Source organism: Hyperolius riggenbachi, chromosome 2 (assembly GCF_040937935.1).
Source record: "Hyperolius riggenbachi isolate aHypRig1 chromosome 2, aHypRig1.pri, whole genome shotgun sequence".
In the NCBI taxonomy this organism is placed as follows: domain Eukaryota; kingdom Metazoa; phylum Chordata; class Amphibia; order Anura; family Hyperoliidae; genus Hyperolius; species Hyperolius riggenbachi.
In genome coordinates this window covers 217,135,492-217,151,020 of record NC_090647.1, presented here as the reverse complement: position 1 = coordinate 217,151,020, position 15,529 = coordinate 217,135,492, and the positions used below count along the sequence as shown (strand labels likewise).

Genomic DNA, 15,529 nt, shown 5'->3' with positions numbered 1-15,529 from the left:
GACTGGATAGCTAATTTAAAAGGATACAATGTGTTTAGGAGGGATAGAACAGGGAAAAAAGGTGGAGGGGTTTGTCTCTTTGTTAAGAATTCTTTTACATCTGTCCTCAACGATGAGATGGAGGAAGATTGCGAAGATGTGGAGTCCGTTTGGGTAAATATTCATGGTGGAAATAAAAGTTGCCAATTGCTTATTGGGGTATGCTACAGACCACCTCTTATTAATGAAGCTCCAGAACTGCGATTACTACAGCAGATTGAAAAAGCTGCAAGTAAAAATGAGGGCATAATTATGGGCGACTTCAACTTTCCAGACATTGACTGGAGTATTGAGGCTACCCATTCTGGTAAAAGCAGCATATTTCTGGCAGCACTACAGGACAATTACTTGACTCAAATGGTAACGGAACCAACTAGGGGGAATGCGTTATTGGATCTGATCATTTCTAATAGACCAGATAATGTATCAAATGTGCAGGTTCAAGAACATTTGGGAAATAGTGATCACAACATGATAACGTTTGATCTGGTGACTGATAGGCCACGGGGCAGCGGGACCACTAAAACTATGAATTTTAGAAAAGCAAAGTTCAATCAAATTAGGCAGGCACTAAGTTTGGTGAACTGGGATAATGTACTACAAGGGAAGGACACTGAAGGAAAATGGCAAGCTTTTAAACGTATTCTCAATCAATATTGTAGTATGTATATCCCATATGGAAACAAAATGTCTAGGAATAAAAAAAGGCCTCTATGGATGAATAGAAAGGTTAGGGATAAAATGAAGAGGAAAGAGAATGCCTATAAGGTCCTAAAACAGGAGGGGACTGAGGCTGCACTAAGCAATTATAAGGAGTGCAATAAAAATTGTAAAAAAGAAATTAGGCTGGCAAAGATCGAAGCTGAAAATCAAATCGCTAGGGATATCAAATCTAACCCAAAAAAGTTTTACAAGTACATCAACTCTAAAAAAAGAAAGGTTGACTGTATAGGAATCCTAAAGGATGAGGGTGGGAACTCAATGGTGGATGACCAAGGTAAGGCAGAGTTATTAAATGCTTTCTTTGCTTCTGTCTTCACAAAGGAAATGGCACTGTTGCAAATTACAGAGGCAGAAGAGTCTCAATTTTCTAACTGTAATATTAAATACTTAACGCAGGAAGAAGTAAAGGCAAGACTAAATAAATTAAAAATAGACAAGGCACCTGGCCCGGATGGCATGCATCCTCGGGTCATAAGAGAATTAAGTTCAGTTATAGCTAAGCCCCTTTATCTTATCTTTTGTGACTCTCTTGCAACTATCAGAGTCCCAGTGGATTTGCGTACAGCCCACGTTTTCCCATTATTTAAGAAGGGCAAAAAATCTGATCCAGGAAATTATAGACCTGTAAGCTTAACATCAGTTGTATGCAAACTATTTGAGGGGTTACTAAGAGATACTATACATGACTTCATAGTAGAAAATAATCTCATTTCTCAGCATCAACATGGGTTTACTAAAGACAGGTCCTGTTTGACTAACATGCTCAGCTTTTATGAGGTAGTGAATGCTAATATGGATATTGGGAATGCTGTAGATGTGATATACTTGGACTTTGCAAAGGCCTTCAACACTGTTCCCCACAGAAGTCTGGTGCAAAAGTTGAGGATGCAAGGACTGGGGAAGAGTTTGTGTGCATGGATAGGGAACTGGCTAATGGACAGAAAACAAAGAGTTGTGGTCAATGGATCGTACTCAAAATGGGAGACTGTTAGCAGTGGGGTCCCACAGGGGTCTGTACTGGGTCCAGTGCTCTTCAATATATTTATTAATGACCTAGTAGATGCAGTAGTGAGCAATGTTGCTATTTTTGCAGATGATACAAAATTGTGCAGAATCATCAACTCTCAGGAAGATAGTGTCATATTGCAACAGGATCTGGATAGGATGGCTATATGGGCACATACATGGGAGATTAAATTCAATGTTGACAAATGTAAAGTCATGCATTTTGGTCGTACCAATGGTCTAGCACCATACAAAATAAATGGGATACAGTTGGGAACATCAAACTTGTAGAAGGACTTAGGAGTACTCATCGACAACAAGTTAAATAATCGTACTCAATGCCAAGCCGCTGCAGCTAAAGCGAACAAAATTTTGGGATGCATTAAAAGGGAAATAAAAACTCGAGATGCTAGCATAATATTGCCCCTGTTTAACTCTCTAGTAAGGCCACATCTGGAATATGGAATTCAGTTCTGGGCACCACATTACAAAAAAGATATTGCAGTTTTAGAGCAGGTGCAGAGACGAGCTACAAAATTGATACGTGGGATGGAAGGTCTCGCTTACCAAGAAAGGTTAGATAAACTGGGTTTATTTAGTCTAGAGAAAAGACGCCTTAGAGGAGATCTAATTAACATGTATAAATACATCAGAGGGCAATATAATAGCTTGGCGGATGAGCTTTTTGTCCCTAGGCCTTCTCAAAGGACTAGAGGACATGAGCTGCGCATGGAGGAAAAACGTTTTAGCCATTTATTTAGGAAAGGGTTCTTTACAGTAAGAGTGATTAAGATGTGGAATGCATTGCCACAGGAAGTCGTTATGGCAAACTCTATACCTGCATTTAAAGGGGGCTTAGATGCTTTCCTTGCGTTGAAAGACATCCATGGCTACAATTACTAGGTTATGCCTAATGATGTTGATCCAGGGATTTTATCTGATTGCCATCTGGAGTCAGGAAGGAATTTTTCCCTTTTGGGGCTAATTGGACCATGCCTTGTGGGGGTTTTTTCGCCTTCCTCTGGATCAACAGGGGTATGTGGGGGACGGGCTGGAGTTGTACTTTGTACTGGTTGAACTCGATGGACGTATGTCTTTTTTCAACCAAAATAACTATGTAACTATGTAACTATGTAACTATGTAACTATGTAACTGTTGTTCAGGAAATGCTGTTGAAAACAAAGAAAGCCCTGAGAATCCCCCTTAAAAAGATGGACTGGCCCAAAACCTGTCATCTGTCACATTTTTTAACTGCCTACTTTTTTCGCGAAACAACTCCTTTAAGGAGTATGTTCAGCACCTGTTGATCTGTGTTTGCGCGCATATTATTTGAACCCTCGGTAAACAACATTCAGTGCTGTTTCATCATTGTGCAGCCGTGGCAAGTTACCACGCCATTCTGGGTAACTGAAAAACCTCCATCAAAAAGTGTATTGTGGGACCAAGCCCTAAAGAAAAAACTGTTCTGACCATTTATGAGGTTTTCTGGGTAATTTACAAACCCACACAGGGCTATACAATTTACAGTTACAAGTTGTGTGGGTAAGAATGGTTTTGTGATCTGAAAGGCAATTCTGATCATGAAAGGTCGAATAATGCATTCTAAGCGATCTTCTCCCAAACAAAACTAAACCTGTACATTTTCGTATAATTCATGTAAAAAATTAAAATACTGTAAACACAGCCTGTAATTGAATTAGATTTTAAACACATACTCTCTTTTGCAGCTCTTGAATATTCATTTCCCAGTTTTTGTCTTCCTGAGAGATTTGTCTGCAAAACACAAATATTTATATGAAAATGCACCAGTCGAGTCTGTACAGAATCAATTAAACGTAATTAGACTGCTTAACAGTCTTTGAAAGTGGAGTGCTGCTTATGACATAGGAACAGGACGACAAAACCTGCAAAAATATAGAGACCATTCATTGGCTGCAGAGACATTTATATTTAAGACAGTGCATAAACATACCTCTGAAATGTTCTAAGCTTCTTCCTCAACATGCTCTCCAATGTTAAAACTTTTTGCATAAGGAGACACTTGACTGCAGTCTCTTCACGACTAGCTGGATTAATCCTTTGAGCAGTTGATTTCCAAACATGAATTTCATGTTTCATTTCTAAAACCAGGTGCAAAGCAAACAGTTATGGAAATGAATGGTCTTATCACACAAATATTAGAAATCGTACACACAAATCACAACATTCATCAAGTAGGTTAGGCTCATAATCTGGCTCTGATGTAGTGCAAATAAGTTTTTTTTTTTTTGTTTTTTTTTTGGTATTTACTGATTTGGTATACTCTCACAAACAATTCTACCATGTTGTATATCTTTTTCAGTAGGCGATAGAAGACATGCTACCCCAAAGGCTCACAGCAGCTGAAATGGCCATATTAGTGCATTACATCATGGTGTCTGCATCATAGTTGGGCCTTAGACCTATTTCACACAAACAATTCCCGAACTACCACAGAATTACCAGTGATGTACATTCCACAGTCAGAATAACAATGCTAGTAACAGCAACGTTCACTCGCAGAGCAATGCTGGCATTAAAAAGTCTATTTGAAGGATTCCCTGCTGCCAATCGTGCCGCTAATGTGGAAAAATCCTCTCCTCTGTGCCTTGAATGTTCCACAGTCGGAAAATTACTCCACTCCAACAGTGGCAAGCAGTATTTTGTAAGGAATAAAGGCTATAAAATTGATAATGAGTAGGGCTCAGCAAAGAAAAAAAAAATGTATTCTGTATGCAACTTTTGAGAAAAATGATCAGTGAAGCTGCTATATAAACATTATGAAATGAGCTAGTGACCTAAGCCCGTTCAAAAACGGGCTCTAGGTCTGTCACCGCCACCCGCCCGGCCCCCTGCTCCATCCTGTCCCAGCGGCTGTCAGTGCAGGACCTCCAGAGTAGCGCAAAAGCACTGACACAGGGACAGGACGCAGGGACACTTGCCTTTTATTAGGTAGGATTGTTGAACAGTTAACCAACAACTGAAAAACTTACACAACAGTTGACTAACTGATCAGCAGTTCAGGAATTGGACTGGCCACTTGCACATTTACATGACAACAGAAATTGTATCCAAGACAAATTTTTCACCAGATGTAGTCATGAGATATGAGCTTTCCTCTTATACGCAAAAAGTTGTACCTCAGGAGCCATGTTTGTCAAGGAAATAAGAAAATACATTATTTGTAATGTGATACAGAAAGTCAGATGTTTTAAACCGAGATAGTCTCTAGGAGAAAACCTTAAAGATAAAGTGAAATGAATAAGGGCCGTAGTCTCTTACCATCAAACCAGGTAAAAAGGGCACCGCCATAGGTAGCAATGTTAAAAGCTGTAAACAGTAATTTTGGAACTTGGAGGAACACTATAAAAGAACCAACATCAGCTGCTCATAGCCGTTTACCATTTACAGCCACTTATATCGGGGGTTAGGAGGAGGTGGCTCTTAAGTGTTAGGAGTGGGGGGTGCTTAAGGGTTAAGGTTAGGCACCAGGGGTGGGGATAGGTTAAGCACCACCAGGGGTGGGAGGTGTTTAAAGGACAACTGAAGAGAGGTATATGGAGGCTGCCATGTTTATTTCCTTTTAAGCAATACCGGTTGCCTGGCTGTCCTAAAAGTATTCTGGATTTTTTTTAGGCATATCTAGAATGTGGACAAAGCATGACCTTTTTAGATATATCTAAGATTCCTAGTAATGTGAGTCATAAGCTTCAGAGCAAAGTGCTTAGAATAGAAATTTAGAGCTGCAGCATTTTTTACACGTGCAATAAACAAGGGAAGAAAACATTCAAAAGTTCAAGTTTTTTGTTTTTGTACAAGTAGAAATTATAATGCGGATAGCCAAAGACGCACTTAATGACAAGCTGACTTAAAAAAACATCCTGCTAGAGCCTCTTAATGGCTCCAAGACATTATTATAAGTCAGACAGTGCTGCTGCAGCTGCACGTGCGCACTCCCCAAGCATGCACGTGCAGGCTCCAGCGCGTGCACGTGCATTCCTGTGCATGTGCACGTGAAAAAACAAACAAAAAATACACCTTTATTTCCAAATACTATATTGTCACCATACTTTGTACTAGGGACATAAGTAAATTTTGTGATAACCAGGACAAATAGGCAGATAAAATGTGTGGGTTTTATGCACAGTAGCAGTGTTTATATTAAAACTATAGGGGATGAAATTGGAGAAAGTGCATTTTTTCATTTTTTCCTTATTTTTCCCTTTAAAATGCGTAGAAAATAAAGTAATTACTGAAAACAAATAACAACCCCAAAAAGCCCAATTGGTGGTGAAAAAACAAGATATAGATCATTTCATTGTGATTAGTAGTGATTAAGCTATTGGCAAATGAAAGGGATGAGCACTGAAAGGTGAAAATCGCTCTTGCCCGTTAGGGTAAAAACGCCTTTGAGGTGAAGTGGTTAAATATATACAAAATCCATAAGCATAACTTACACAAACAAGCAGGTGTGAGACACTTTGCTAAATTAATAATATTTCATTGACATCTATATTTTCACACTAACTTGTTGCCACAAGAAAAATAATGCCTGAAAAAGTTTTGTTTGGAAACATCACTCAAATGTATTACATTTATGCTGAAGAAATAATTAAGGTAGGAGGATATAAATTCAAACATAGTACTTTAGTAGGCCTTGGTTACTCTGCTTGGTGTTCTATAATGTGAATTCTCATACACTGTGTCTAATATAGGTTACAAAGCATTTATTTTTTTTAACTTTAAACCTAAAAAAAAAAAAATAATAAAAAAAAAAAATAAAAAAAAAAAAACCTTATTGTAATTACAAAGTCAAATGTTCCCTGCAAAAAAAACACCACACAGATATAATGTAATTGGCCTGGTTAAAAATAGAGCAGGTAAAAAATCACAGAATATAAAAATACAGAAATCAGCAAATGCGTGAAAAGCAATTTCATTCCCCCATTACAGATATAGCAGAGTTTTTGATTGCTAATCATAAGAAATGTAGCTGCAAATGTTTTTGTTGATTGAAGTTGATTGTAGTTGCTTTCTGACAAGCAGTAGCAATGAACTACACCTGTATTCCTGTAACCTCACTGCTTCAAGTCTATAGATAAGCATTTATTATCTTATCCAGGGGGTATTGTATTGCAGCTTTTACAAATACCTCTTACTAAAATATACATGATGATGTAACAATTTATTTCACTTGCTGTCCATATCAAATGGTCATTTGATTATATCCATTTGGCATGTTGGTTGGGGAAAAATGTCAAGATGTAGGAATGTGTATTTATATACAAATAATTGATTGAAGTGCCAAGTGCATTTCAATGAGGGGGTATATTAATTATTAAAGTCAATTTGCCATCTGGTTGTACGGAGGCTGCTATTTAACCTCCTAAAAAGCTAGTGTTTTTTCTGTAATACTTTTAAGAATACAGATCTCGACTGCTAATTTTTCTAAGAGTATCCTTTTCTGCATACTTGCTCTAGAAGAGCCATGTAAACAGTATGACAACCAGGAAGCTGACATCCATATAAAAATAAAGTTATTAGAAATTGTTGACATTTCCGTAACAGCCAAATGTCCACAAACACAGAAAGGGAATGAAATTGAGTCAAAGGCTTACTGCTGGTTAGTTTAAGGACAACTGAAGTGAGAGGAATATGCCATATTTAGTTTACTAAAAGGACTCCAAGCACCTCTCATGGGCATGCCTTTAAAGAACAAGCGACACCCAAGCTAACCTAGAAATAAAAAACACATATATAAGTAGATAAATACTACTTCTACTTACATAACAAATGTATTGTGCTATCCACGTAATGATTCCTGTGAATTTTATGAAGGAAAAGCAGGAAATTCTATTCTAGACAGTGGCCATTTTGCCAAGCTAATGCTGACATCATATCCTCCCTGACTCTGGTTTTCCCCCCAACCTTCTTTTGCTCATTGCTTTTTTATTAGATGCCCTCCTCCCAGAGTCTTCAGACACTCCCACTGAGGTGTATACTAGGAACTGCACTGTTGTTTTTTTCTCCTCCTCCAATCGCTGAGTCACCTCAGCCTTGCTTGTAAACACTAATGAGCAGAGGTGTTTCAGATAAGAAGCTTGGCAGGGAAATACATGGAAGAGGAGGAATATATTATAGATTTACAAAAAACAGCATTCAACTGTTTGGCACTGACTAGGAAAGGGCCAGTGCTCCTAAAGTATGCGATAACTCCAAACCACAACAGCAGAAAAAGTTTTGCAAGTTTTGAACAGTGGTGCTCATCCGGAATCCGGATATCTGAACTTTTTTCAGCTATCCAATTCGGATTCACATCCAGGATTTTTTTTTTGCAAATCCGAATTGCACTATGCGGAGGGCTCCCAGCAGAAGCCCTAGCACCCAATCACAAAAAGGAACCCTGGCCAGGCCCCCCTATATAATAAGGAGGGCTGCCATAATGAGAAATAACGTCCTTGCTTGTCACTGCTCACAGAGACATGCTCCAGTGCTGCTGACCTAGCAAGTGCTGTATACAGTGATAAACCTAAAGCTGTCCAGTGATTAACACCTTCACTATCGCTACACTATTATTATATTGTTTATTAGGTAGCTAGCTTGATTTCATTCAGTGACAGTCAGAGTGTGTGCTGCAGGGATGCTGCAGGCAGCTGCTATGCGTCTGTGTGTGTGCTGTGCACAGACCAGGCCAGCTGCTGCCTGCTGGCCTGCTATTAGCCTTAGCTACAGTATAGGTTAGGTTAGGGAATAGGATTACTGTGTTATTGTGTAGTTAGTAATGTAGTCAGTGCTAGTTAGATGTTAGAGTAGTAGTACTAGCTTACTACAGAACTGCTGTGCTGCTGAGCAGTGCCAGTGTGACAGTTAGTGTGCACTAGTGTCTTCTCCTCTGCTGTCTGTCACTCAGCACTTGGCATGTGGCACGTGCCACTGCCAAATGCCACCTCCGGCATGCTCCCGGCAGACGTTACACCTGCTGCTGCTCCATTGCCCTGCTGCTGCCTTTGCTGCCCCCCACCGCCAGGGTGCCACAGGCCACTGCTGCTGTGCTGATACCACCCAAAACAATTGCTGCGTAATGTTTTGGAGGTGTCTGGGCTGAAAACTGCCATCTCCCAGTTGTGCGGTCGGACTTTGGACACAATGTGGGCTGCACGACCGCTGTCTGGAACCTAGTCCCGATGTTAATTGACAGCCATTTTTTTTTGGGGGGGAGGGGGATTGTCACCATAAAAATCTAATTGCAAGAGCAACTGGTCTGAGTGTATTAAGTGATAAAGATGCTAATCCTGCATTCAAAACTTTTTTTGCGGTTATGGTTTGGAGTTATCACATACTTTAGGAGCACTGGCCCTAGTGCCAAACAGTGCCAAAAAGTTGAATGCTGGGAGTCCTTTTGAATGCTGAGAGTTCTTTTTATCTATAATATATTCCTCCCTCTTCCTTTTTATTTCCCTGCCTAGCTGATCACTTGTGTTTACAAGCAAGGCTGAGGTGACTCAGTGATTGGATGTGTAAATAAAAAAAAAAATCTGGGAGGAGGGCAGCTAATGAATACACAATGAGCAAGAGAAAGGAGGGGGGGGGGGGGGAGAGTCATGGAGGATATGATGTCAGCATTAGCTTGGCAAGATGGCCACTGCCTAGACTAGGATTTTCTGCTTTTCCTTTGTAAAATTTACAGGAATCATTACGTGGATAGCACAATACATCTGTTATGTACGTAGAAGTAGTATTTATCTACTTATGTGTTTTTTATTTCTAGGTTAGCATGGGTGTCGCTTGTTCTTTAAAGATGCATACCTTTCTGTAGCTTGTGATCTCCTCTTTCATTTGATGCCTGAATCGCTACTCTACACTAAACAGTTTTCATTCAATTCCAATTTAAAAATCACGGCTGCCATCTTGGCTGTGTTATAACTTCCGGGTCACCCCTATCTTTTCTATTAGAGAATTGCCTCACTGAATGAAGCAGGAAGAGGAAGTGACACGCACGACCATTGCAAGAGGCTCCTCCAAAGGGGTCATAGCACAACTTTGTTGGAAGTCATCTGGCTTAAAGGCATGCCCATAAGCAGTGCTCGGAATCCCTTTAAAGAGAACCTGTAACAAAAAAAAAAGTTCCCCTGGGGGGGTACTCGCCTCGGGAGGGGGAACCCTCAGGGTCCCAATGAGGCTTCCCTCTCCCCTGTAGCTGCAGGCAGTCCAGCGCTGGCTCCCACGAAGTGTCTTGGGATCCCCCCGTGACAAGCCTGACAAGTGCTGATTTATGTACCTTTCCTGGCTCCAGCGGGGGCGCTGTTGCAGCTCTCTGCACGGAGACAAGTGAAAATAGCCAATGTCTTTTGGGTCCGCTCTACTGCGCAGGCGCAGGAGACTTGAGCTTGCGTAGTAGAGCGGCCCGACAGTGATCGGCTATTCCCACCTAATTCCAAGTGGGGAGCAGATACTTCGCCTGCGCTGGAGCCAGGAGGGTAAATATTTAAATCCCCTCTGTTCGGGGAGCTTTATCGCCGCCGCCAGGGGACCCGAGGAGGACAGGGGAAGCCTCAATTGTATCCGGAGGCTTCCCTCACCCGAGGTGAGTACCCAGCGGAGGAGGTTTTTTTGGTTGCAGGTTTTCTTTAAACATACCAGTTGTCTGGCATCCTGTTGATCATTTAACCACTAGAGGACCACAGTGCTAAACCCCCCTAAAGACCAGGCTGTTTTTCCTGTAATTGGCCACTGCAGCTTTAAGGCCAAGCTGCAGGGCTGCACAACAGCAGGGGAGTGATCCCTCCCCTTTCCCCCCACCAACAGAGCTCTCTGTTGGTGTGGTCTGATCGCCCCCTAACCCCCCCCCCCCCCCCCCCCCCCAGTGTTTATTTTTTTTTTATTATTTCCTGGTGATCGGCTTTCATGGGTTTCTGTCTATGAGAGCCAATTGCCCTCTTGTCCCCCCAGGGTACAGCCGCGTCACACGGCTGTCCCCAGTACAGCGCTGCTGCCAATCGCAGTGCTGCACATGTAAATAGATGGCGATTACGCCGTCTAACAGTCTTCGGAGACTGAAGAGGGGGCGGAGCTCCACCCCCGAGCAGGAGATGCGCACGCTCCTGCAAATTGCAGCCCCAGGACTTGACGCCAATCAGTGTTAGGTGGTCCTGGGGCTGCCACCACGGCCATGCCCATGGGCGTGGAGCAGTCGAAAGGTAGTTAAGTATCAGACGCATCTGATTCAAACACCTGAAACAAGCATGCAGTAAATGCAGTCAAACTTAGTCAAACATCTGACCTGCATGCTTGTTCAGAATCTAAAGGCTCTTTCACAAGAAAAGCTGACAGAAGCGCACTGAGGGCTCAGCCACACTATAAGCGCTACCATTCACTTTCATTAAAATCACAGTAAAAATCGATACGATTTTTTGCGTACACAATTGCTGCGTTTATGAAATTTTTACCACGATTTTAATGAAAGTGAATGGGAGCGATTTTTAAAATGTGCTCAGAAAGTGCCAATTAATCACAAAGCTCTCAGAAAACCGCTTATAATGTGGCTGAGCCTTAACTGCTTGTAAGCTGATCCTGTTTATGTGCAGGGTGCTTGTAGACAGCTGCAAGCATGCAGTACTTGCGGCATCTCTGGATATGTATCCAAGCTGGAGGCAGTTGGCCCTGGATGCTACATGCTGCATTTTTTAACCGCACTGCATGTCATCCGCTGACATGCTTATGGTTACTAATGCTACCATTCAGTTGCATTATTTTGAAGCCGGAAAATGCTTGGCCCTGGCAATCGGCAGCTAAATGTCATGTTTACAGTTCATCTGAAAGAGGCCTATGACTAAATCTAGGGCCACCACCAGAGCATCACAGGGGGAGGGGCATATGGGGTCCAAAGGAATCTGGGGCCTGCTGAACAATAGACCACACATACCAGACCCCAGCTGCAGCCTGCGGTAGTTTACAGTACTTAGTTGTGTCCCAACTCCTGACCATATGGGTTTGTTGGCATGGCTGCACTTCTCCAGGTGTGCTAATTAAAATTTGCCTTTTGCCAGCCATGTACCCGGGAGGGTGGGTGGGGGCAGGGAACTTAGCATTGCACAGCTGCATGTGGTGTGTGTGTATACATACTGGCATCTGCTGTGACATCACATTGTCTGATTGCCTATTCACCACTGTCCTCCTCCACCCCACCTCTTTAGTGATGTCTATGTCTCCTGTGTTGTCTCCATCCACTAAAAACTCCACCCCCTCCAGGCTTCCCCACTTTACTGTCCTTGAGCTGATGGGAGGAGGAAATGCACAGGCAAGGGAGTAGACAATCACAAGACACAGACAGCACAGCAGACAGTGGCCATTAAACACTTTGAATCCCTTGCTACGCTTATCTACTCCCCACAAAACTTCATCTGAAGCTCAGGGAAGTAGATAGGCGTACTTGTGGTAAACAGTGTGCTGTATGCCCAATAAGCTATCTGATTATGTATATAGGGTATCATTTTAACCGTGACAAGTGAGATAATAGATTTTGTGATTGACAACTGAGGGTTAAGTCGTGTGATTTTTTTTACCGGAAAACTGAATGAAAAGCAATAAAACTTATTTTCATGTACTCTATACCCCTAAATAAATACTTGTAAAAAAAAACAAAAGTGACAGCATTGAAAAGAGAATACATAGTTACCCTAGGGACTTAGCTTTTAAAATATGTATGCCATGAGAGTGTATTACTGTTAATCATGAAGATAAGGGCTTTTAATTACTGATAGAGTACAATGAGAAAACAAAAAACACAAACCAGAAACTAATATATTATCGCCATACATTGTACTAGGAACATTATTTAAATGTTGAGATAACCAGGACAAATTAGCAAATACAATGTGTGGGTTTTACCTATGGTAACATTGTTTATTTGAAAACTATAGTGGATGGAAATGGAGAAATAGTGTATTTTTTCTTTTTTTTTCTCATTTTTCCCTTTAAAATGCACAGATAATAACATAATTACTAAAAGCAAATATCACCCTCACAAAGCATAATTTGTGGCAAAAAAACAAGATATAGATCATTTACATCTGATGAGTAACAAAGTTATTGGTGAATGAATGGGAGGAGCGCTGAAATGTGAAAATTGCTCTGGTTTTTAAGCAAAAAACCCTGTGGTGCTGAAGTGGTTAAAGAACTAGCCTCAAGTAAGTGAGGATATATGATGGTGGTCAATTTGCCCATCATTCACTACCTGCTGGCCACTGAAATCTACCTGTCTGCTACTAAGATCTACCAATCACTACCTGCCAGCCACTAAAATCTACCATCACTACATGTCTGCTACTAAAATCTACCTATCACTACCTGACAGCCACTACAATCTACCTATCACTAACTGCCAGCCACTACAATCTGCCTATCACTACCTGACAGCCACTACAATCTGCCTATCACTACCTGACAGCCACTACAATCTACCTATCACTACCTCCCAGCCACTACAATCTACCTATCACTACCTCCCAGCCACTACAATCTACCTATCGCTACCTCCCAGCCACTACAATCTGCCTATCACTACCTGACAGCCACTACAATCTACCTATCACTACCTCCCAGCCACTACAATCTACCTATCACTACCTCCCAGCCACTACAATCTACCTATCACTACCTGCCAGCCACTACAATCTGCCTATCACTACCTGACAGCCACTACAATCTGCCTATCACTACCTGACAGCCACTACAATCTACCTATCACTACCTGACAGCCACTACAATCTGCCTATCACTACCTGCTGGCCACTACAATCTGCCTATCACTACCTGCCAGCCACTACAATCTGCCTATCACTACCTGCCGACCACTACAATCTGCCTATCACTACCTGCCAGCCACTACAATCTGCCTATCACTACCTGCCAGCCACTACAATCTGCCTATCACTACCTGCCAGCCACTACAATCTACCTATCACTACCTCCCAGCCACTACAATCTACCTATCGCTACCTCCCAGCCACTACAATCTGCCTATCACTACCTGACAGCCACTACAATCTACCTATCACTACCTCCCAGCCACTACAATCTACCTATCACTACCTCCCAGCCACTACAATCTACCTATCACTACCTGCCAGCCACTACAATCTGCCTATCACTACCTGACAGCCACTACAATCTGCCTATCACTACCTGACAGCCACTACAATCTACCTATCACTACCTGACAGCCACTACAATCTGCCTATCACTACCTGCTGGCCACTACAATCTGCCTATCACTACCTGCCGACCACTACAATCTGCCTATCACTACCTGCCAGCCACTACAATCTGCCTATCACTACCTGCCAGCCACTACAATCTGCCTATCACTACCTGCCAGCCACTACAATCTACCTATCACTACTTGACAGCCACTACAATCTACCTATCACTACCTGACAGCCACTACCATCTACCTATCACTACCTGACAGCCACTACAATCTGCCTATCACTACCTGCTGGCCACTACAATCTGCCTATCACTACCTGCCAGCCACTACAATCTGCCTATCACTACCTGCCGACCACTACAATCTGCCTATCACTACCTGCCAGCCACTACAATCTGCCTATCACTACCTGCCAGCCACTACAATCTGCCTATCACTACCTGCCAGCCACTACAATCTACCTATCACTACCTGTCAGCCACTACAATCTGCCTATCACTACCTGACAGCCACTACAATCTACCTTTCACTACCTGCCAGCTACTACAATCTGCCTATCACTACCTGCTGGCCACTACAATCTGCCTATCACTACCTGCTGGCCACTACATTCTGCCTATCACTACCTGCCAGCCACTACAATCTACCCATCACTACATGCCTGCTACTAAAATCTACCTATCACTACCTGCCAGGCCAGCCACTACAATCTGCCTATCACTACCGGACAGCCACTACAATCTACCGATCACTACCTGCCAGCCACTACAATCTGCCTATCACTACCTGCTGGCCACTACAGTCTGCCTATCACTACCTGCTGACCACTACAATCTGCCTATCACTACCTGCCAGCCACTACAATCTGCCTATCACTACCTGACAGCCACTACAATCTGCCTATCACTACCTACCGGCCACTACAATCAGTTTATCAGTACATGCCTGCTACTGCATTCTGCTTTACCACTATCTGTCTGCAGCCACTACAATCTACCTATCACTACCTGATTACTACAAGCTTCTTATCAAATTGTGATTTGGTCTGTGGGGGCAGAGGAGAGTGAGGGGGACCCAGTAGGTTTGCCCGGTGTGGGCCCAGAAAATTCTAATGACAGCCCAGACTAAAACCATTAGAAGAGGAGGATCAGCATGAAAGCCAGGTAATTTCCATGGTTTAAAAGAAAATAACAATGGCAGCCTCCATTTCTCTCTAACTTCAGTTGTCCTTTAATATGCTGCCAGCTAATCATAGTCTGCCAGTGGGGACAGGTAGACAGAGTTAGCAGCCGCTGTTTATAAAAACGGCACTGGGGCTGAAAACTAACAGCCATGCACAGTTCATACATGGCGGCTGGTAGCAATAGAGAAGTAGTAGGGGTGTAAATAGACATCACTGGGCCCCCCTGCAAAACTTTGGAAGGGACCCCCTCACTTTCTGCACAGGAAAAGGACCAATATGTTTTCCCCATGCAGAAATAAACACAGACTTAAAGGATATGTCAGGCAATCTATGCTACCCCCAGATCTACTTA

General features: G+C 42.4%; 1 protein-coding gene across 1 annotated transcript in view; it reads right to left on the bottom strand.

The window, feature by feature from the left end:
• Window positions 1-15,529, bottom strand: part of OCA2 (OCA2 melanosomal transmembrane protein) — a 489,993-nt gene that overhangs the window by 120,318 nt on the left and 354,146 nt on the right. Inside the window, exons 16-17 of the mRNA XM_068268142.1 lie at window positions 3,741-3,888; window positions 3,484-3,541 (exon numbers count right to left, since the gene is read on the bottom strand). Of these exons, the coding sequence (XP_068124243.1) occupies window positions 3,484-3,541; window positions 3,741-3,888 (206 nt within the window). The remainder of the gene's footprint in view (window positions 1-3,483; window positions 3,542-3,740; window positions 3,889-15,529) is intronic.